This window comes from Mandrillus leucophaeus, unplaced genomic scaffold (assembly GCF_000951045.1).
Source record: "Mandrillus leucophaeus isolate KB7577 unplaced genomic scaffold, Mleu.le_1.0 Scaffold1098, whole genome shotgun sequence".
Taxonomy (NCBI): Eukaryota; Metazoa; Chordata; class Mammalia; order Primates; family Cercopithecidae; genus Mandrillus; species Mandrillus leucophaeus.
Window position 1 is genome coordinate 347,324 of NW_012099187.1, and position 23,904 is coordinate 371,227.

The 23,904-nt window shown below is 36.6% G+C and overlaps 1 protein-coding gene across 2 annotated transcripts in view; it reads right to left on the reverse strand.

Moving 5' to 3' along the window:
- Positions 1 to 23,904, reverse strand: part of AKAP9 (A kinase (PRKA) anchor protein 9) — a 172,310-nt gene that overhangs the window by 88,531 nt on the left and 59,875 nt on the right. For both annotated transcript variants that reach the window (XM_011989703.1, XM_011989696.1), the window contains exons 8-14: positions 20,658 to 23,045; positions 11,670 to 11,883; positions 10,317 to 10,396; positions 8,356 to 8,494; positions 7,526 to 7,611; positions 1,966 to 2,080; positions 1,314 to 1,512 (exon numbers count right to left, since the gene is read on the reverse strand). In XM_011989703.1, coding sequence (XP_011845093.1) covers positions 1,314 to 1,512; positions 1,966 to 2,080; positions 7,526 to 7,611; positions 8,356 to 8,494; positions 10,317 to 10,396; positions 11,670 to 11,883; positions 20,658 to 23,045 — 3,221 coding nt within the window. The remainder of the gene's footprint in view (positions 1 to 1,313; positions 1,513 to 1,965; positions 2,081 to 7,525; positions 7,612 to 8,355; positions 8,495 to 10,316; positions 10,397 to 11,669; positions 11,884 to 20,657; positions 23,046 to 23,904) is intronic.

Genomic DNA, 23,904 nt, shown 5'->3' on the forward strand with positions numbered 1-23,904 from the left:
GCTTCCTAGGTTCAAGTGATTCTTATGCCTTAGCCTCCTGAGTAGCTGGGATTACAGGTGCATGCCACCATGCTTGGCTAATTTTTGTATTTTTAGTAGAGATGGAGTTTTGCCATATTGGCCAGGCCAGTCTCGAACTCCTAACCTCAGGTAATCTGCCTGCCTCCGCCTCTCAAAATGCTGGGATTACAGGCATGAGCCACCACAACCAGCCTAGTTATATATGTAATATATACTATATAAAATGTGTATAATGTATACATATATATAAATGGACAATATTAAGTAATATAGAAAAAGTAAAGTAGGGAAATAGGAATCAGCGTTCTAGGAGACAATTTTAATTTACACAGAGTGATTAAGAAAAGCCTCATGAGAACATGACACTTGAGTAATGCTCCAAAGGAGGTGAGGGTGTTGGCCAGGCACATATCTGGAGGAAGACCATTCTAGGTAGAAGGAACAGCCAATGAGAAGTCCCTAAAGCAGAAGCATACTGATAATGCTTGTTACTGGTGACAGCATCTTGGGGTCAGAAGACAGTGACAGACTAGTCAGTAGGAGATTAAAAGTCAGAAAAGTAATAGGTACTCATCATGTAGGACAGAAGAGCTTTGGAATGATATAATCTATTTTAAATTTTAAAAGCAAGATTCTGGCACCTGCTCTAACTGTGTTGAGAACAGACTTTAGGGAGGAGTTAGGGTAATCCAGGTGAGACAAAAGGATGGCAGAGACCAGCAAGGTTTTAAGGAGTGGTACAGTTTGGATATATTTTTGAAGGCAGAGAAAACAGGATGTCTTGATAGACTAGAAAAGAGGTATAAGAGAAAGAGGAGTAACGACAGATGGATATAACTGCAGAAGGAGCAAATTTTGAGAAGATCCAGGGTTCTACTTTGGACGTGGTTAATTTGAACATGAGACAAAGTGAAATCCTGCCATGACTGGAATGATCCTATCTTATATTCCTTAAGTATCCACCATATCAAAGTACCAAAGACTAGGTACAGAATAAACTGCAAATACATGCACACTGCCAATTTAATTAAGCAGATTAACAACAACCAACATCTTTATAATGTAAAAATTTAAGTAGAATTCCTATAATCTCTCTGATTTACATCAACATTTATTTCAGGCATTTCAAAGATACAGAATGATCTCCTGCTCTTCTTTCTTAAAAATGCTGCATCCTATCTCTTTTCAGCAACTTTGCTTAAGTTACTTTTTGTAAATAGCCATTCTAGATGATACTATAATTGTTACAAAGCTACAAATACTGTTGAATGAAGCTATAAGCAGATGAATACCTTGGCAGAACTGTGGACTCACTAACAGCTTGAAGCCTCTTCCGTAAATAGTGGATCTCTGCCTCATAGCTTTGTTCAGTTTCTTTCAATTGTTGCTGCAAAGAGGATATGAGGCTTTCTAATTCTTGAACTTGTTCTTCAAGTTGTTCAGTTTTTTCAAGATGTTGTAGAGAAGATAACTTGCTTTTATGATTGACATCTATGTTATATAAAGAGACAAAAAATGCACACTTCAACAGAAGTTTCTTAGTGAAATAGCACAATCACTGTGTACAGAAAATATTCTTTTTTGAAAGAGTATGTTTTTAGTGGTAATAACTCTGGTTTCAATTTAAACTCATTCTGATGAAAACAAGAAAATATAAATAGTACAATTCAAGATCATCTTTTTGATCCTCATGCTGCAGTACTCGTAAATCCAACATATCTTTAAAATTTAAAACAATTTACAATAATAGAACATAAGAAGTGAAAAAGGACCAAATAGATAAGTAACCCAAATCTTTCATTTTAAGGATGAAAACATTGAGATCAGAGAGGCTACAGTGAAATGCCCAACGTCACTATGTTAGCTCAAATTTTAAAGTAAAAAAGCAAATTACTCAATATTTGGTATAAAAACACCACATTGTGGTATATGATCAAAATTTACCACTGTCTTCCAAACTGGTCATCTGAGAATGGATTGATAAAAACTTTGTTTCCTCTTTTGGAAGGTTTTCTTCTCCAAATTCAAGTTTCATACCATCTGTTTGCTGTCCCCAAATCTATTGAAAACCACAGAATAAAAGCAGTAACATAAATACGTAATCCAGCAATTAGAAAGCTGTATTAAAGCAACTCTGCATTAAGATGCTTTTTTAAAACCACCCAAAATTGTGGCACTCTAATACAGGTGTTTTCCCTTCTAAGTTATTCCCTGTTCTCTTCTGTAACAGTAATTCATATTCCATACCTTTCATAGCACTGAAATTATGTTAGTAATGTTCTTTGATATCTAAAAGGAAGTTCATTTTACTACAAAAACAAGTGCTTCTGAGAATTTTGGTAGAAAGCTGATAACAATATTTATAGTATAACCTGGTCTTTGAAATTTCAATTTGTACATAATAAATTTTATATTACCAATACTTGATTAATACAGCTTATGTATCTCTAGATATGTCCTATGTACAACCAGGTAACTGACAAATGGTATGCTGCTCTGTACAGTAAACAAAAGAAAAGAAAAGAATGAAAATAGATAAATCTCAGCTCATTTCCTTAACTATTAAAAAGCAGCAAGCCTGTAACCCAAGCACTTTGGGAAAGCGAGGTGGGTGGATCACCTGAGGTCAGGAGTTCAGGACCAGCCTGGTCAACATAGTGAAACTTCATCTTTACTAAAAATTGAAAAATTAGCCAGGTGTGGTGGCACAAACCTGTAATCCCAGCTACTTGGGAGGCTAAGGAAGGTGAATTTCTTGAACCTGGGAAGGGGAGGTTGCAGTGAGCCAAGACTGAGTCATTGAACCCTAGCATGGGAGACAGAGCAAGACTCTGCCTCAAAAAAATAAGTAAATAAACAAATAAAATTAAGCAGCAATGTGTCAGATACCTGTGTGTACTAATTTATTCTTTCATCAAATACTTAATAATCAATGTGACCAGCACTGTGACAAGAGATAGTAAAAATATAAAATCCGTTTAAAAAATAACAATATATCTGCCTGCATGGAATTCATCAATCAGATGGGAAAATAAACAATTAGAGAACGACTAAACTATAAAATTTGACTATAACTACAATGATAAAGAAGACTGATGTGGATCTGAATAATTATGGAAGTCAATTTTGATTTAGGCTCATATATTTTTGGCAATGATTTGGGAAGGCTCTAAGGAAGAAAGAGTAAGAAAATTTATGAAAGAATGACATATGCCATAATTGACAATGATCTTCTTGAGAAGAGTTTAATTTGGATACAGAGGGGGAAATAAAGCTAGTTAAATAAGATAGATCCAAATTACGTAAGACTTTAAAAGCAAGGGGAAAGAGTTTGGACTTGCAAGACCAGATGAACAAAGGATACTGCAGAAGCAGGTGAGCAAAAGAAAAAAAGCTATTTGCCAAGAAGGCTGTTTTAACTGTCCACTACTCTTATAAATCCTCTAACCAACTCCTACCCCATGAGTATGTTTCAACAGAGATCTTGCCTCTTAGTTCCCAGGGAAAATAAAGATCATCGGGTAAATTATTAAGTTTCTAGTCCAACCTTTCTAACTCATTCAGCAAACATTTATTAAGCCTTTACTGTATGCTAACACTGTGATAAGAGGAGGAAACAAAAATAAACAGAAGATTCCCTGATTCCAAAGGGTTTAGAATAATAGTGAAAGAGGCAGAATGGTAAACAAACAATTATATAATATGAAAAGTAATGTGATACAAAAGCAAATGCGTATAAGAAGCTATAGGAACATGGAGGAAGGACAGAAGGGTAATCAAGTATTTAAAGTAACGAAAAAAGGCCAGGCGCGGTGGCTCATGCCTGTAATCCCAGCACTTCGGGAGGCCAAGGCGGGTGGATCACGAGGTCAGGAGATCAAGACCATCCTGGCTAACATGGTGAAACCCCGTCTATACTAAAAATACAAAAAAATTAGCTGGGCATGGTGATGGGCGCCTGTAGTCCCAGCTACTCGGGAGGCTGAGGCAGGAGAATGGCGTGAACCTGGGAGGCGGAGCTTGCAGTGAGCCTAGATCGCGCCACTGCACTCCGGCCTGGGCGACAGAGGGAGACTCCATCTCAAAAAAAATAAAAAATAAAAAAAAAATAAAGTAACGAAAAAAGAGAAGCACGATAAGCAAGGCCTGTACTGTTGCTAAGGAAACAGAGGAATAAATGCCTAAGCCTAGGAAGATAGGTAAAGCAGATGACACAGAGGGAGTAAACATTTGAACCAACTGCAACAAGCGGGAACAAACCAAAAAGGCTGGGAGGGGATGGGCAGTATTATGCAGAAAGGGCAGCATGCAAAAAAGCCCAGGGTGCATTTGGGAAACTAAGTATTTCAGTATGGCTGAAATGAGGAGGAAGATTAGAAGATGAAGCCAAAAAGTTAGGCAGTGATGTATTGCAGTGCTGATCCTGATCCCAAAGTAACTCTGAAATGCCTCTCTAATTGCAGCTAATTTACAGAATTCAAATACGATATCTTCTTATTACCCCTTGTGCAGAAAAGACATCTACCTGTTTGCTATATTCATCTACCTGTTAAGCAAACGTATTTACTTACATTTCTTTTCTTTTCTCTTTTTTTTTGAGATGGAGTCTCACTCTGTTGCCCAGGCTGGAGTGCAGTGGCGCAGTCTTGGCTCACTGCAACCTCCACCTTCTGGTTTCAAGCGATTCTCCTGTGTCAGCCTCCCAAGTAGCTGGGATTATAGGCACATGTCACAACACCCAGCTAATTATTTTTGTGTCTTTTTTAGTAGAGATGGGGTTTCACCATGTTGGCCAGGCTGGTCTCCAACTCCTGACCTCAGGTGATTGGCCCACCTTGGCCTCCTAAAGTGCTGGGATTGCAGGTATGAGCCACCATGCTCGGCCTTACATTTCTCTTCTAAACACCTACTAGAATGTTGCCATGGAAAACTATTTTTTATGTGTGTGTGTGTGTGTGTGTGTATATATATGTGTAAAATAGTATATATGTATATGACATTCCTTAAACTAGTTCATAAATCCCATTAATTTATACATGTCTTCAGTCTGGTGACTTCATTACTTTATTCCCAGTACATAGAACAACCTGGCATTTAATTAGCAAATAATAAATATTGGCTGTCCAGTCTGTCCTTAGATCTAAGGAATAAATAAATAAATAAATAAATACATAAGTAAGTAGGCTGGGTACGGTGGCTCACGTCTGTAATCTTAGCACTTTGGGAGGCCAAGGCAGGCAGATCATGAGGTTAAGAGTTCGAAACCAGCCTGGCCAACATGGTGAAAGCCCGTCTCTACTCAGAATACAAAAATTAGCTGGGTGTGGTGGAGCTTGCCTGTAATTCCAGCTACTCAGGAGGCTGAGGCAGGAGAATCGCTTGAACCTGGGAGGTGGAGGTTGCAGTGAGCCGAGATCGTGCCACTGTACTCCAGCCTGGGAGACAGAGCAAGACTCTGTCTCAGAGAAAAAAAAAAAAAGTACAGTAAAATAAAAATAAAAATTGACTGGATAACTGAATGAGAACAAAGTATAAGTTTTTCTTTCATATTCTTTATACTCCCTTCAGTGTATATATCAGTATGGTAGAAGACCAGGAGTGAAAAGAGAAGATTATGTAAGACAAATCCCCAAGTTTCTGGTTGAATGTTGTTCCTTGAAACTGAGACGAGAGAAGCTGGTTTAAGCAGCAGAAGTTAATAAATTCATATTTCAATATGCCGATTGAAACATACCTACAAGAGTTTTGAGTAGAGATAACTGATGAGATATATGACTCTGCAGCTCAGAAGGACTGACCTAAACATAGAGATCTAGAAGCAATGAAAGGAGATGAAAAAAGCATTCAGATTAAGAGGATCAAATAAAGATCCCTGGTAAAATAGACAGGGTAGCTAAAGTCCAAAATAGAGGCTTGAAAAGCTACAGAAGCTAAGGGAAGAAAATATTATCAGAAAGCAGCAAATACTACAGTCGAGAAATAATAGATTAAAGTAAAAAGAAAACTAGTTCAAGATAGTACACGGAGCATGTGTTTATATCTGAGGTTACAAAGTGAAGGCTTGAACTTTAAATCCAGTCTATACTTTTATAGTGCTCTTTTGGGGACAAAACAGTTTTTGTTGTTGTCTGGCTGCTTTCTGTTTCCCAACCTTAAAATAGAATCCGTTTATTTTTGAATATTTCTGTGCGTGTGTGTGTGTGTTATATTTTCAGAGATGAGGTCTTAAGCTCTGTTGCCCAGGCAGGAGTGCAGTGGCACAATCATAGCTCATGCAGCCGCAAACTCCTAGGTTCAAGTGATCCTCCCACCTCAGCTTCTCAAGTAGCAGGGAGGACAGGTATGTGCCACCATGCCCAGTTTATATTTCCTAATATTTTTAAAAGAAAAAAAACCATATAAAATTAATAGATTAAAAGTACTAGCAACACTGGGCCCTGATTCCTACTTAATGGCAACAAGATTCATAAGCTGGGCAGCTGCAGCCCCTTTTGGATGAGGCATGTTTTCTCCAGGTTTCACTTGGCCTTGGCCTTCTTCATTTATTTTATTAACTAAATTAATGTAGGCATTTACATTTGTGATTAGTGACGCAAACCTCTTCCCTTTTGATTACGCAATTAAAATGATAGTAAAGAATATTTAAAAGGCATAAATCCATAATGTACAAGAAAATAAGAGATGAAACCAAAATAGATTCTACTCATATAAATCTACTGGAGTAGGTTTATAGATTTTTGGAAAGGCTAGATAAGGTTGTACTTAATTGCACAGAAACAGAGTGGGGAAGAAGAAACAGGAGGGAAAGAAAGAAGGGCAGAGAGATGGAGAGGAAGAATTTCAGCCAAAACATAACTCATCAACATTATAACTTTCACTATCAATTAAATCTTTCAAATCTGCCTAAACATTTTAATAATTAACTGAACATCAAAAAGCACCCCCCAAAAATACACATAGACATCTTTCTGGATTTCTTTCTACATGAGAATTACATTTATCCTTGCAAATATATGCCTTACGTTGTTCTACTGATAGAGTTAATAAATTACACTGTGCCATGATAGAAAACTATCTTACCTAGTTTTCTATAGACGTTTTTAAAAATTGCTTGAACATAAAATTGACATATATAATGCTGTGTGAAACTAATTAGCTATGTACTAAGCAACTAAACTCATTACCAATTTTCTCTAAAACAGAAGGCCCACTGCTTTATAAGTAAAATTAAATGCAATTGTTTCACACAGTTTACCAGTTGATACATTATATATATTTTAAATTATCATAATTCTAAAAACTCTCTAAAGGGGTTATTATTTGACTTGCAGAAATTCCTTTAGCTTACCAATATAAATTATCTACTACAAATATATATCGCTTTTCCCAATCTCCTTTTTCACGTTCTCTTATTTTAGAAATTCTTGGTTGATAAAAGCAGCTTATAAAAAAGCAGGTAATACAATAAATGCAAATATTACAATACATTTTCCATTTCACAGACCTTGCTTAGTCGTGTTTGAAGTACCAAGAGTTTGTTGTATTCTTCTGTTACTTTGTTGAGAAGAGTGTGCATATTTTCTTGAAAGTCTGGATGGTAAACAATTATAATAATTTCACTTCACAGTAAAAGTCTGCATCTTCCAATAAATATTATTCACCTATTTATAACTTAAAAAAATTGCCTGCTAGAAGTAAACCTCAGATATTTAGTAACTAAAAATTGAAATTTCATTCATGTGAAATGCCTGCTACGAAGATAACTTGAAAATTTCATATTAAAATATGTTAATTTCTTTTGGTAGTCATTAATTTATACACATTTTGTTCATTATCTATACAAATGGACAGGGCTAGGAAACATTTTATCTGTGAAAGAGCATCAAAAAAGTGTGAGGTTACTATTTGCTAAAACAAACTTATAGCAGATCTATATTAAGAAAGATACCAATATATTTCTTCTTAATGTTAATCTTACTCATTTTAAAGCAAAAACCATTGACATGAACTTATTCAATAAATACAATAACGTTTAAAAATTTGGATCTATGGTATAAAAAGTTAAAAGAAAGAATTAGGATAAGGAAAAAGATAGGAGTAGAGAGATAGAGGATAGACAATAGTGGACAGCTCCAATTATCTTCATATCACCATTATCGCACTACAAAAATTTTAAATGTATATTAAATATAAGATTTCATGAACGTGAAAGGAGGATAAGATGTTAAGATGATAAACAACTTGGCTGGGTGATTAAATCATAATAAAAAGTAAAGATCTGTCATCAATTAAGAGGATTAAATACTGTTTAATAGTATGGTAAGCTTTTATTACCTTGAACTTCATATCTATAATCTTGTAATTCTGGATCTTCATTTTCAGAAGTGTAATCACCAGAATTCTCTCTATCTTCTGCATTTACTTCACATTTTAAAGCAGGAGTATAATATTCACCAAAGACACTGCATAAAGTCTGTCAACAACAAAATTGGGTATTTTAAGGAATTTAAATTTTGATTTCTACTTCTAAAGATCATTAAACATTATTCTCCTTGATGTAAGGCAGTCAAAATGGCACATAAAAATAATTAAGAAAACCTTCTCTCCATACCCTTATCAATCTGCAAAAGAAACAAGTCTAAATTTCTCTGTCTCTTTGGCATGAAATCTTCTTATATCAGGAAGATAATAATCTTCATTGCAAAAAACCATAATTTTTTTTGCTTCCTTATAATAATAGAATTTATCTTATACTTTAATCAACTACTTCCTAGCTTGGATCCTATTTCTGATGTTATCTCTGTAATCTCAAATACCTTTGAAAAAACACCACAGGACAAGGACAGAAGTTCAGAAATGCTGATCAGAAAGAAATCTATAAATTCTAAAGAAATTATATCAAGCAAGAGAATTACATTCATATACTTAAGATAATATTCATAACACATGAGGCCAGGCGTAGTGGCTCACGCCTGTAATCCCAGCACTTTGGGAGGTCGAGGCAGGTGGATCACCTGAGGTCAGGAGTTTGAGACCAGCCTGGCCAACATGGCAAAACCTCATCTCTACTAAAAATACAAAAACTAGCCGGGCGTGGTGGCCTGCATCTGTCATCCCAGCTAGTCGGTAGATGAGGCACAAGAATAGCTTCAACCTGGGAGGCAGAGGTCGCAGTGAACGGAGACTGTGCCACTGCACTCCAGCCTGGGCGACAGAGCAAGACTCTCTGTCTCAAATAAAAAAAGAAAAACAAAAAAGATTCCTAACACACAAGAATAGTTTTATGTAATTTATATACACACACAAAAATTGAAAATATGTGACACATTGTTTTGGTTCTTCTCCTGGGCAACAGACAATTCTATCATCATTTAAAACAATACATGCCCCATAATCATTTGATAAGCTTTCAAATAACTTTTACCTTTGTTCCTCATATAACTAAAAAATTACCACCACCAACTTCTAGACTTAAAAATCAAATTGTTCACTGCTATTTCTTCAGATTTCTTGAGATTTGCTTAAACTATACTGTCAATTAATAATTAAGTTTATTAAATTTTCAGCATAGCCCCTAAGATGCAGTTTTTTCACATTAGAGTTGATTTTAGAAACCGTAAACAATCACCCAATTTACAGACAAAGAAACTGGGACCCAGAAAGATGGGTGCCATCTTAGTGTTTTGGCTCACTCTACACAGTCTCCCAGGATGTCTCCATCTTGTCCTTGTAACTCATCTATGGCAACACCAACAATTACTGTCTGTTCTACAGGTGAGATAATTTACCAGAATTTCTTTTGTTTCAAACAGATTATCAGGAAAATTTTTAATGCTCATTTTAACTTAAAAACTCAGGAACACTTTCTAAGTACAGTTCTGAAGTAAGGTAGTGGAGAAAACTAGGCTGGGTGATCATCAAATTAGTAGCAACTTATAATTTAGCACTCCTTGTGTAAAAGTACTTTTTATTTATTTTTAAAAATCTATTATTATTTTCTTTTTTTTGAGACAGAGTCCCACTCTGTCACCCAGGCTGGAGTGCAGTAGCATGATCTCCACTCATCAATGCAACCTCTGCCTTTCAAGCCCAAGCGATTCCAATGCCTCAGTCTCCCCAGTAACTGGGACTATAGGCACATATCACCACGCCGGACTCATTTTTGTATTTTTTGGTAGAGACCAGGTTTCACCATGTTGGCAAGGCTGGTCTCGCCCACCTCAGCCTCCCAAAGTGCTGGGATTACAAGTGTCAGCCACCACACCTGGCCATAAAAGTACTTTTAAACATCTTACCTGTAAAAAATAAGAACATTCTTCAGACACTGCCTTTCGAAGTTTTCCAATGAGCAGATGTAAAGGCTTTCCTTCATCACCTAATAGAACAGATAATGGATTAAGAGATTCAATTTACATACTTAAGAACTATGATAATATTTAACTTATGTTTCAACTGGAAACTCCCCTGCAATAAGAATCATTTTAAATTCTTTATTTCTTTGAGTTATTTTCCATTGCTCAACATTGTCTCAGAAAATTTGTGAGATTTTCCACTTCTATCCACAAAATGGTACAAAGCAGTGACTTCTTTTTACTAAAACCCAACATAAAAAAACGCATCATATATCATAACCTATTACATACATCTATGTAAAACTGAAATAAAAATCTCAGAAATCAATATTTATTCTTCTACTATAGTGCCATGTACTCCAATGTTTTCTGTTCTACTCTGTTTTTTTTTTAAAATGTTGATCATTACTCACTAAACTGACTTCACCACCCATTAATGGACCTATTAATTAGCCTCTAGTTTGAAAAACACTAACCTGTTTGAAGAGGACATCAATAAAAATATTACACGCTTAAAATCTTATTAAATTAAAACCCAAAGCACTCCTGAATTTTAAAAGTTTGTACTCTTATTTAAGCCATTCTCAAATTTCTACTTCTGAATGCAAACTTCTTTTCCATCCTCATTAACATTTAGTTAATACTTACTGTTTATGGAAACGATAGCCTTAGTTGCTTACCTGGTGTTCTAATCACTAATCTCACTTCCTCCAACTCACCCCAGTGGTGTCATCATAAAATAAAAACCATATTGTGTTACTCTATTTAAAACCCTGTAGTAGGTCTTATCACCAACAGCATAAGGCTTATACATGCTTCTTTCAGAACAAAACTTTTTCTAATCAAGCTCTTGCCAATCTCTCCAGCTATAACTCCAACTACTTTCTCACACACCTTGAACTCTCAATTTTTCAAAATGGGTGTACCTTTACACCTCAATTCTAAGGACTCCAGAGCCTCCCTTAAAATTCCAACCCCACTACTCTGTCTCCCACCTAACCCTACTCATCCTGCCAGGAAGCACTAGATGTTTCTCCTTTCTCCTCCCATTCTTTCTATTCGTTCTTCTGCTGGATAAATTGTTTATTTTATATATACTTTCTCAGTGGATTGTGACTTCCTATTGGAAAATGATTTCAGCTTTCTCAAGCACTTAAATGAATGCCTAGTGATTATACCAACAACTGGAAATCACCTTCCTCTGTGGGTTCTATGACAAGGAAAAAATTATAGAATGGCGGGCTCTATCCAATACTTATTTGGATCATGGTACTTATAAGTCAGAAACCATTTTACCTGTTTCTTGAGTTTTCGTATTCTGTAGCTCTAACTGGTGTATTTTCTGAAGTTCCTTGATCTTTTCCTCTTGAGCAGAAATAAGCTCCTCTTTAAGACTGCAAAGAGCTTTATCTTTTTCATTTTCCATATATTCACGGACCTGATCCACATGAGTTGAATAAACCAGAGAGAGGCAAATGCGTTGGGCTTCCATCTGTAGCCTTAAATCATTCTTAAAGTAAACATATGTAAACATTATAATATTTTTAAATGACAAATCAAATAATTCAACTTCTATTTTTTGCATATACTGACTATAAGAATTTAAAAATTCATAAGAGAACTGAAGTCTAATTTTTTTTCTGTCTTCATTCTGTTGCATTGATCTACTTTTCTATTTCAAGGAAAGTAGCACAATGTTTTCATTGCCTCTGTTTTATACTAAATTGTGATATTTTTGGTATAGCTGGCATGACTCATCTTTAATTTTTTGTTCTAAAATATTTTAAATGTACAGAAATGGAAATAATGAAGTAACCAACATTTATGTACTCACACCCCAAATTAATAAATGCTTTTTTTTTTTTTTTTGGAGACAGGGTCTTATTCTGTCACCCAGGCTGGAGTACAGTGGTGCAGTCATGGCTCACTGCAGCCTTGACCTCCTGGGTTCAAGCGCTCCTCCCACCTCAGCCTCCCAAGTAGTTAGGACTACTGGTGCATGCCACCATGTCCAGCTAACTTTCTATTTTTAGGTAAAGATGGGGTCTCACTCTGTTGCCCAGGCTGGCCTGAAACTCCTGGGCTCAAGCCATCCTTCCAAAGTGCTGAGATTACAGGCATGAGCTACTGCACCCCACCTACTACTTGTTTTTATTCACTGTTATATCACCAGGGAATAAAACTGTGTAGAATGCAGCAGAGGCTCACTAAGTATTATTAAATAAAAGTTGACTTGTAGGGTCTCTTTCCTATATACTAAAATTTCACAAGGATCTCAATGAGTTTCGGGCTTTCCATTACGCTCCACTGATCTATTTGTCCATTCTAGCATCAAACCATACTGTCTATCATGATTTTGTAGTAAATCTTGTTATCAGACGCAATACATTTTTCTAGGACTCAATATTGATTATTCTTGAGTATTTACTTGTCTGTATCAATTTTACAATCAGTTTTTCAAGATCCATGAAAAATTTCCTTGTAATTATAACTGGAAATACACTGAATACAGAGATTAATTTGGAGAGAACTGACATTTTTCTTTACATCTTTCCACTATGAATATGGTACATATTGCCATATAGTGAGATATTTACATGTTTCAGTGTTTTATAATTTTCTTGACAAAAGTTCAAAACATCTTGTGTAGGGTTTATTTTGTTATTCATAAAGAAGTTTTCATATTCTTTATCTCATTTCTTATTCTTGTCAAATTGCATTGGCTAGGAACTACAAACCAATGTTGAAATAGTAATGTTGAAAGTAGGTATCCTACACTTGATTCTATATTCAATTTTAATGGGAATGCTTCTATCATATTTTATTCTATACTTACTTGATATTAAGGAGAATGCTTCTAAATTTCACTATTAGAAATGTTATCTGCTAAATGTTCTAATGAAAACAATTACTGCGGTTAAGAAATTTCCCTTCTATTCCAGATTTTCTCCATTGAAAAAAAATTATGAGTTATTAGTTTTTTTATGGATTCTTTTCCAATATATATTAAAATGATTATATGGGTTGGACACAGTAACTTGTACTTATAATCCCAGCTACTCAGGAGGCTCAGGTGGGAGCATCGCTTGAGTCCAGGAATTCAAAACCAGCCTGGGCAACATAAAAAGACCCCATCTCTAAAAAAAAAATAATAAATTAGCCAGGAGTGGTATTATGTGCCTGTAGTCCCAGCTACTTAGGAGGCTGAGATGGGAAGACTGCCTGAGTCCAGGAGTTCAAGGTTGCAGTGAGCTATAATTATGCCACTGCACTCCAGCCTGGCAAGAGCAAGAACTTGTCTCTAAAAAAATAAAATAAGGCCAGGCATGATGGCTCACTCCTGTAATCCCAGCACTTTGGGAGGTCAATGTGGAATAACTGCTTGAGCCCAGGAGTTAAAGTGCCAAGGTCTGACCCGCAGACTCAGGCTGCACAATGGATGAATAACGTACTCAGACACCAGTATTCAGTAAAAGAGTGGTTAGGGGGCCAGGCTGCTCACAGAAAGAATTGCAGCAGTCGCATGCCCTGACTAGCTGGTCCTGTGGGCATTTATTCAGCATAGATTTAATGACAAAGGCTTTGAGTCAACACACTTGTGGGTAATCTGGTCATCCTCCCCAGAGAGAGCAGTCCTGCAAATGATCAAAGGTCTGTCTTAGGACCACATGAGTAAACAAGCTCTTTAGGTAAACTCCCTTACATTACTATGTACCTACGTCCTAAGCTTTTAATAGAATTCAGCTGCCTTCAATCAAATCTTTCACTGAAGCTATGCAAACCTCCCAGCCTTCCAAGAAGGTTTGTGTCTATTTCCTATAACTTTATTCCCCACCACCCTGACTGATCCCCTACATTTTAGACCTGCCTGGGCAACACAGCGAGATCCTCCTGTCTGTACAAAAATGTTTTAAAAAATCTTAGCTGGGCATGGTGCTATGTGCCTGTGGTCCCAGCTAGTTGGGAGGCTGAATCTGGAGGATCACTTGAGCCTGGGAGGTTGTAGCCACAGTGAAATGTGACTGTCCCACTACACTCCAGCCTGGGTGACAGAGCAAGATCCCATCTCAAAAACAAAACAAAATAAAAAATAAAATTGATCATATGGATTTTTTTCCTGCTATCTATGTATGTGAAGTTAACATTAATAGATTTTTCAGATACTGAATTATTCTTCCATTCCTATAATTTGCAGCCGGGCGCGGTGGCTCAAGCCTGTAATCCCAGCACTTTGGGAGGCTGAGACGGGTGGATCACGAGGTCAGGAGATCGAGACCATCCTGGCTAACACGGTGAAACCCCGTCTCTAATAAAAATACAAAAAAATAGCCGGGCGAGGTGGCGGGCGCCTGTAGTCCCAGCTACTCGGGAGGCTGAGACAGGAGAATGGCATGAACCCGGGAGGCGGAGCTTGCAGTGAGCTGAGATCCGGCCACTGCACTCCAGCCTGGGCGACAGAGCGAGACTCCGTTTCAAAAAAAAAAAAAAGAATAATTTGCTAATATTTTATTTAGGATTTCTACAACCACCCATAAGTAAGATTCATCTATGATTTTATTTGTTTGTACTGTTCTTATCAGGTCTTCTTATCAGTCTCATAAGATAACTGGGTTTTTCTTTTGTCTATCTTACCTTTCTTCTTTCCTTCTTTTCTTCCCTCTAGTTCTTTAATTCTATTTTATTAAGCAATTACATACTGGTTGAGTTGGTAAGACCCACTTGTAAAATGGTCTCAGTCTAATATTTTTGGTTGGAGGAGAGGAAAGAGGGAAAACCTCTATGATTTCAAATTATTTAATGGTTATTGGTTTATTCAGGTTTTGTATTTCTATTTGAGTTGATTGAGGTAGTTTATATTCTTCCAGAAAACCATCCAGTTCATCTCTATTTTCAAAATTATTGATGGACATTTATTTATAGTATTCTTTTATGAATCTCTATGGTATCTATACTTATGTTTTTATTTTCATTCATTTGATTTTGTTTGTTTTAGACATAGGGTCTCACTCTGTCGCCCAGGCTGAAGTACAATGGTGCAATCATAGCTCACTGCAGCCTCTAACTCCTGGGGTGAAGCAATTCTCCTACCTCAGCCTCTCAAATAGCTGAGACTACAGGCACATGGCCATCATACCTGGCTGATTTTTAAATTTTTTGTGGAGACAGGCACCTTGCTATGTTGTCCAGGTTGGTCTTGAACTCCTGGGCTCAAGCAATCCTCCTGTCTCAGCCATCCAAAGCACTGGGATTATAGGTGCGAGCAACTGCACCAAGCCTCATTTGGTTTGTCTTTTTTTCCCTGATCATACTCTTCTTTTTTTTTTTTTTGACAGAGTCTCGCTCTGTTGCTAGGCTGGAGTGCAGTGGCGCGATCTCAGCTCACTGCAATCTCCGTCTCTGGGTTTCAAGCAATTCTCCTGCCTCAACTTCCCAAGTAGCTGAGACTACAGGTGCGCACCACCACGCCCAGCTAATTTTTTGTATTTTTAGTAGAGACAGGGTTTCACCATGTTGACCAGGATGGTCTTGATCTCCTGACCTCGAGATCCACCTGCCTCAGCCTCCCAAAGTGCTGGGATTACAGGCGTGAGCCACCATGCCTGGCCCATATTCTTTTTTTTTTTTTTTTGAGATGGAGTCTCCCTTTGTCACCCAGGCTGGAGTGCAGTGGCGCGACCTTGGCTCACTGCAACCTCCACCTCCTGGGTTCAAGCAATTCTCCCGCCTCAGTCCCCTGAGTAGCTGGGATTACAGGCACATGCCACCAGGCCCAGCTAATTTTTTGTATTTTTAGTAGAGATGGGGTTTCACCATGTTAGTCAGGATGGTCTCGATCTCCTGGTCTCACCTTGGGATCCACCCATCTTGGCCTACCAAAGTGCTGGGATTACAGGTGTGAGCCACTGCACCCACTGGCCCATATTCTTGGAAGTCCAACACTTTACTAGTGTTTATTTTATTTTATTTTATTTTATTTATTTATTTTTGAGACACAGTCTTTCTTGCTCTGTCACCTACGCTGGAGTGTAGTGGCGCAATCTCAGCTCACTACAACCTCTGTCTCCTGGGTTCAAGAAATTCTCCTGCCTCAGCCTTCTGAATAGCTGGGATTACAGGCACGCACTCCCACGCCTGGCTAATTTTTCTATTTTTATTAGACGGGGTTTCACCATGTTGGTCAGGCCAGTCTCGAACTCCTGACCTCGTGATCTGTCCACCTCAGCCTCCCAAAGTGCTGGGATTACAGGTGTGAGCCCCCATGCCCAGCCACTAGTGTTTACAAATAATAAACTTTCAAAATCCTTGAAAACTCTTCTTCCTGTTTTGGTTATTCTAACTTTGCTTATTTTGTTCTTAACTTTATTATTTCCTTCTTTCTACTTTTCTTAAGTCTACATGCTCTGATATTCTAGCTTCTAGAACTAATAGCTTAACTCATTTTCAATATTTATAAAATCAGTACATTTAAGGCTAAAGTTATTCAATATATCATGTTAAATGCATTCTGCATTTTTCAAAAATATTCTTGACTCTTCTTGTGTATTTCTTCTTCCACATCAACTATACAGCAATTACTATTCTGTGTTTTTCAAAAATATTCTTGACTCTTGTGCATTTCTTCTTCCAGATAAACTATACACCAATTACTAAGTTGAATTTCAGTAACTTTTCATTGTGAGTTGGAATAGAACTACATAAGGATTACAGATTAATCTAGAGATAACCTGGATTTTTACAATATTCAAATCTTCCCACTCAGAAATGAGACTTTTCATTTATTCAAGTCTCTTATCCTTCATTAAAGTGTTACAATTTTATTTACATTGGCTTATTCATGTTTATTTTACATTAAAGATGTAAATCACTTGAGGTCAGTAGTTCAAGACCAGGCTGGCCAACATGGTGAAACCCCATCTGTACTAAAAATACAAAAATTAGCCAGGCGTGGTGGTGGCCACCTGTAATCCCAGCTACTCGATAGGCTGAATTTGTAGTGAGCTGAGATCCACTCTAGCCTGGGCGACAGAGTGAGACTAAGTCTAAAAAAAAAAAAAAAAAAGACTTTCATTTCTCATGTTTAATTTTTTAATTTAATTATACATGTGAATTATGACAAGTATCTTTCTCTCCAATCATACCACATATCTTTTTGTCTTTGCAATGGTTAGGACCTACACAACAGAACAGCAAGTGACAAAAGCTATTCTGATCTTCCTGACTCTAACGTGAAGGCCTGTGCTATTTCACTGTTGGTTCTTGATAAGTGGGCTTTATTTATTCCCCCCCTTTTATTCATGCATTCATTCATTCATTTAAAAAAATTATTTACTGCCTATCATGTGTTAGACATTATTCTAGGCACTAGAGATACAGGAGACTGGGTCCCTGCTCTCAAGGAGCTGATATTCTAGTGGTTCCTGCTGTAGTTTCTAAGCTCCGGTATCTCTTTTGATTCTAATAATTATCTTCGAGTTTAAACACATACACTTCAATCTATGACCTCTCCCCACATCAATAATTAATCAGTATCTATAAAATTCCTGTCACTCTTCCTTCTTCCTTGCATCCCAACCCTGAAAAGACTTCTATGATGTTTTTATTTTTCTCCTTCTGCCCAAACTTCCTAAGTATATTAGAGATATTTTTGTGGCATCCACATTATTTCAAGCATATTTAGGCTGCTCTTAGGTGTTACCATTGTGTAAGTCACTGCTCGATTTCTTCTGTGAACTTCCCTTTCCATCAGTAAAGAGGTCTGTCTTGGTAATGATGAATGGGCAGGAAGTTTACAGGCTTGCTCCCCTTTACTTTATGTAGTCAATGTCACATAGAGGGTATCTGAATGCCATCAAAAGTATTTTTTTTAGTATCTTTATTAGAGAAAACAGAATTCTGGCTGGGGACAAAGACTCATGCCTATAATCCCAGCACTTTAGGAGGCCAAGTCAAGAAGATCGTTTAATTTAAGCCCAGGAGTTTGAGACCAGCCTGGGCAACATGGCAAATCCCTGCCTCTACAAAAAATACAAAAAACTAGCTGAGTGTGTGGTGCATGCCTGTAATCCCAGCTACTCAGGAGGCTGAAGTGAGAGGATCACCTGAGTCCAGGAGGTCAAGGCTGCAGGATGCTGTGATTGCACCATGAGATTCTAGTCTGGAGAGCAGTGAGAGCCTGTCTCAAAAAAAAAAAAAAAAGAAAATCAGAATTCTTACTAAGAAAATTTGACCATTTTGACAGCTCAGGGTCAAATGCAGGTCTTCTTCCAAAAATGCTTTCTAAAAAAAATTAAAAGATGTGTGACATTTTCACAAGTAACTGCCACACATTATGGTTTTGAAAACAATTTCAGACATTTAACAGAACACTAATAGTTAAGCAATTTGGCCAGGCGCAGAGGCTGGCACCTGTAATCCCAGCACTTTGGGAGGCCGAGGCTGTTGGATCACCTAAGGTCAGAAGTTTGAGACCAATCTGGCCAACATGGTGAAACCTTGTCTCTACTAAAAGTACAAAAATTACCCAGGCGTGATGGCGCATGCCTGTAATCCCAGCTACTCAGGAGGCTGAGGCAGGAGAATTGATTGCACCTGGGAGGCAGAGGTTGCAGTGAGCTGAGATCACGCCACTGCATTCCAGCCTGGGTGGCAGAGTGAGACTCGGTCTCAAAAAAAAAAAAAAAAAAAACAAAACCGTTAAGCAATTTGAATTTCTTGACGCTATTTAGGCAATTAAATATATAAAATATCTCTACATTTGATATAAATCATAAATATAAAATATCTCGACATTTGACATAAGATCACAAATATGATATATTTAGGAATAAAAAGAGAAAATTTTCCAATGACTTCCAAAGTCTGTAAGATTCTCCAAGGTCTGGTCTCTTTCTCCTTCAAACTCTTCTTCCACTCTCTTGCTCTCTCAAACTCAACTACACAGGCCTTCATTTCGTTCTTTAAACTTACCCATGTCTTTACAATTGCTCTACTTAGAGCTTCAATGTCATTCAGATCTCAGTTCAAATGTCAATTCCTCCTAGAGACCTTTCCTGACCACCATATTTAATGTTATTACCCTCTCTCTCCATCATTCTCTATCACATTATCCTATTTCTTCATAGACGTTATCACTATTTCTAACTATCCTACTTGTTTCATTTATCACCTGCCTCCCTGACTAAAATACATGTTCTTTGAGACCAGAAACCTCTCTCTTGTTGGCCACTATATTCGTACTTGCCAAGAGAGTCAATAAACATTTGTTAGATAAATGAAGAAACACATAAAACTTTAGTTAGCATCATTACACTGTAGATAGCAGAATTTTCCTGTTATTTTAATATCAGTATCTGGCAAATATAAATTATCAGGAGTGATCTGCTATTATATACATATAATTCTTTAACTATATTTAGAGTTAATACTGTTTTTTTCCCTTCAGGTATAACAAAGATTCTGAAAAAACTCTAGGACTTAAATCAAGGGGTTTTCTTTCTTCCAGGAAAATATAATTTCATAACCACCTAACAACTATAAAGACTACTAAAAAGCTTAGGAGTTCATTTTCAGTTGTGGAGACTTGAAAACATCACTATGAAATAAAAACTGAAACAAATCTTTGAGATTATAACAAAAATTATAAAATGAAATTAGTAACTTTTCTAATGCTGAGATTCTCCACAAAGTTATACAAACTCTTGTCTTTCCAAAGAAAATCTGAATCCATTAGTGTGTTTTATTTCCTAAGCAGAATATGCAACATAGATTGAAAGAAAGTCAACAATGGTTTAAAAAAAAATACTTAAATGATAAATAAATGATAGGCTCAAGTTAAAATTACATTAGAGGGTTCATTTTCATTCTCTTCTAAGGATATGAATTTATGTTTTATGAAGGTGAAGCCTTAGTGTGAAATGTACATTTTCTTTTTTTCTCTCTTTTTTTTTTTTTTTGAGACAGAGTCTCACTCTCTTGTCCAGGCTAGAGCACAGTGGCACGATCTTGGCTCACTGCAAGCTCTGCCTCCTGGGTTCACGCCATTTTCCTGCCTCAGTCTCCCCAGCAGCTGGGACTACAGGCACCCGCCACCATGCCCAGCTAATTTTTTGTGTTTTTAGTAGAGACAGGGTTTCACCATGTTAGCCAGGATGGTCTTGATCTCCTGACCTTGTGATCCGCCAGCCTTGGCCTCCCAAAGTGTTACGATTACAGGCGTGAGCCACTGCGCCTGGCCGAAACGTACATTTTCATTGTGCTTTACCATATGTAAATAAGTAAACATACCTGTTCTGATTTAAGTACATTGAGTTCTTTCTGAAGTTTATCATTTTCACTTGGTTGAGCTGCTCTAAGTGATGATTCCTTTGTTACAGATGGTAAGTGATCCAAAATCAACTGTTCTTGCTTACTTTCTTTTCCAGTAGTCATATTTTCAAAAGAAACTTTATCTTCCACCATTATTTTTGATTCTTCACCAAAACTTTTATTTACTTTAGAAACTGATCCTTCAGCATCCCTGCTTGTCATAGTCACAACTCCATCTGATAAGGAGTTTACTTGAGTATCACATGGCTGTACATTTTCTGCCCTGTTGTGGTTAATAATGATTTCTAGCTCTCTACATCTCAATAAAACTTGTTCTTTCTCTTGCTTTAAAGATTTAACTTCTTCATTTAGAAAACTAATCTCACCATGTTTCTGTTTCAATTGTTCAGAAAGATCAGCTAGTCTCTGTGACAGCTCTAATTTCTCTCGCTTGGTTACCTCAAGTTTTTCCATGAGTTCTGTTGTATCCTTCTCAACAACCTCACCCATTTCCAATGTTTCTGCTACAAAAGTTTTGTCTTCATCAAAGACAGAACTTTTCATTTTCACTGTTGTTGGATTTATTCTTTGCAAATGAAGCTCTTCATTAAGTGCTTTAAGCTTACTTTTATACTCTAATTCCTGTTTATTTTTACTGTCTTCTAAATCATCTTTTACTTTGAGAAGGCAAGCATATTCCTCTTGTAACTCTTGATAGTTAACTTCAAAGTTTTTTTCCGCAAATGAAAAAGTGTTCCTTTGCTTTTCAATCTCTTCATTTAGCTGAATACATTGCTGTTTGAGGTCCTCATTTTCCTCTGTAAGTATTTCTATTTCTTTTTCCCAGACAGAGTCTTTGGATTTGGACTTAATGGAGTCTATGAAAATCAATCTTTCTTCTTGGTTATCCGGAGTATGTATTTTCAACATGTCTTCAAGAGCTTTCTTTTCATCTTTAAGAATGCTATTCTCTGCTTCAAGTTGTGTGAATTTTTCTTGAAGATCATTCTCTTTTTCCTTCATCTGTTTTTCTAATAGTTCTGTTTTAAGTTGTAATTCTTGAACTTCTTGTTCAAGTGTACCCTTTTCCTTTTCTTCTTGTCTGAGTATTTCAATTTCTTTTTGAAGTTCATTGATTTGAAGAGTCATTTCTTCTGACTTTGAATTTACAAGAGACTGCTGTAAATCTTTTAGCTTCGAAATTTCCAAAATTAATTGATTCTGCTTAGTTATCAAATTGTCTTTTTCAAACTGCATGGTTTCTATCTTTTGACTCATTTCATTCTGTAAACCATCTATCTGCTGTTTATAGTGAATGCCTAAATTATCTTTAAGTTTTTCAATATTTATTCGATGTTCAATTTCTAAATCTTCCTTCAGTTTGGAAAGTTCTTCTTCATGACTAAATAGAAGCTGTGTTCTCAGCCTCTCTAATTCAGCTTCTTGTGATTCAGCCATTCTGTCTAACACAGCATTCTTTTCTTTTTCTAACATTTCAAGTTTTATCTTATAATTTGTAACTTCTGCTTCATGTTTTAATTCTAGTTCCTTTCGGGATTCAGATGCAGAAACAATCTCAGCTTTCAAATCTTCCACTGTACTAAGGGACTTTTGTGCTTCATTCAGTTTACTTTCTTGTTCAGCTATTGTCTGTCTAGCTCTCTGAATTTGTTCCCTTGAAAAGCTCAATTCTTCAAAAAGGTCTTGAAGCTGTCTCTGCAGAGCACACTTTTCTTCTAAAATTACTCCTAGTTCTTCCTTGAGTTTTTCCTTTTGAGAGTTAGTATCTTGCAATTTTATATTCAGTTCATTTATTGCCACATTCATTAACTTTATCTGATCTTCATTAACTGTAATATTTGGATATGACCTTAAAGCATTCTCCATTTCTCCCTTATGCCGTGTTTTAAGTTCCTCCATCTGTGACACGTGTTGTCTTATTAATTCTTGTTTCATTTGCACTATCTGCTGCCCATACATCTCATCCAGCTCTGCTCGGAGTTGTTCTAACTTTCTTTGTGTTTCTTGTTCCATTCGTTGTACTATATCAGTTTCGAACTGGCTGTCTTTATGATTTCTCTTCTGAAGTTCTTCGACTGTCCCCATTAACTGTTTTATTTCTTCAGAAGATTGTCTTTCTTTTTGCTTAGAATTAGTCAGCTCTAATTTCATATTTTTTATTTCTTGGTTCTTTTGCACAACCTGTTCTTGTAATTCTCCTAGTAATTTATCAGCAGCTGTTAATTTATCCTTTAGCTCAAGAGTTTTCTTTTCTTCTTCTATTATTTTTGTGTTTAATTCTTCAATGATTGTCTCCTTTTCCTGTATTTCTTCTTTATTTGAGTTTTCTACTTTTTTATCTTGTTCCTTTAGGGAAAAAAATGAAAACGTAAGATGGCATTTTTAGCTTCTGGCAAATTATACCGCTTCATCTCATTACCAAAAGATTGATAGAAGTTTCCTTTTTAAAAAATTCTACAAAAAGTAAATGTTGGTCCTGCCCCTCAATTGTTTCCACAATAATGAGACCTAGAACTCGTGTACCCAACACTACTTGTGAGCAAACACTACAGTAGTTATGGCCTTCTTAGAAGAAATTTCTCTTAACATTTCTGTGATTAAAAGTTTTAGTTTAAAAACCCAGTCTGATTTTAGATGTCTCCAAACTGTTATATTCTCATTTTTCTTAATAACTGATCAACATTCTAAATATTTAGTATTCTCTATAGCTAAAGTACTGCATATACTCTAAACACATTCAGAAAGATAAAAACAAATCAAAGTTCCTCACATGTATTCTGGTGACTTCAATGTGTGTCATGGGCAAGGGCTATGGTAAAGAAAAACAACAAAAACAGATTCCTAACGGTCTGTCTTAACTTCAGTCCTGGGCTCTTAAGTCAGTCAGAAATTTAGAGATATGCAATGCTTAAAAGGTTGAACCTCAAGTGACATCTAAGACAACTATACCATTTATGGCATATCAACTTGGTCCTAAACTTTTGGTTTAAACAGAATTTTGAAAGCAAAGCAGATACTCTCCCCCAGTTCTTATTTGGGATTCTATTCTGGAACGGAGACAAGGCTAAGCGCAGACACAGGCCAAGGCATATTTGTTATCGTGATTACTTCAGCATGACAAAGTCAAGCAGAGGCCCTCGGTCAAAGTTTTGCTTCAGTAACTTAGTTGCTTCTGTAAGTAACAGAGGGCTATAGTCTCAAAAAC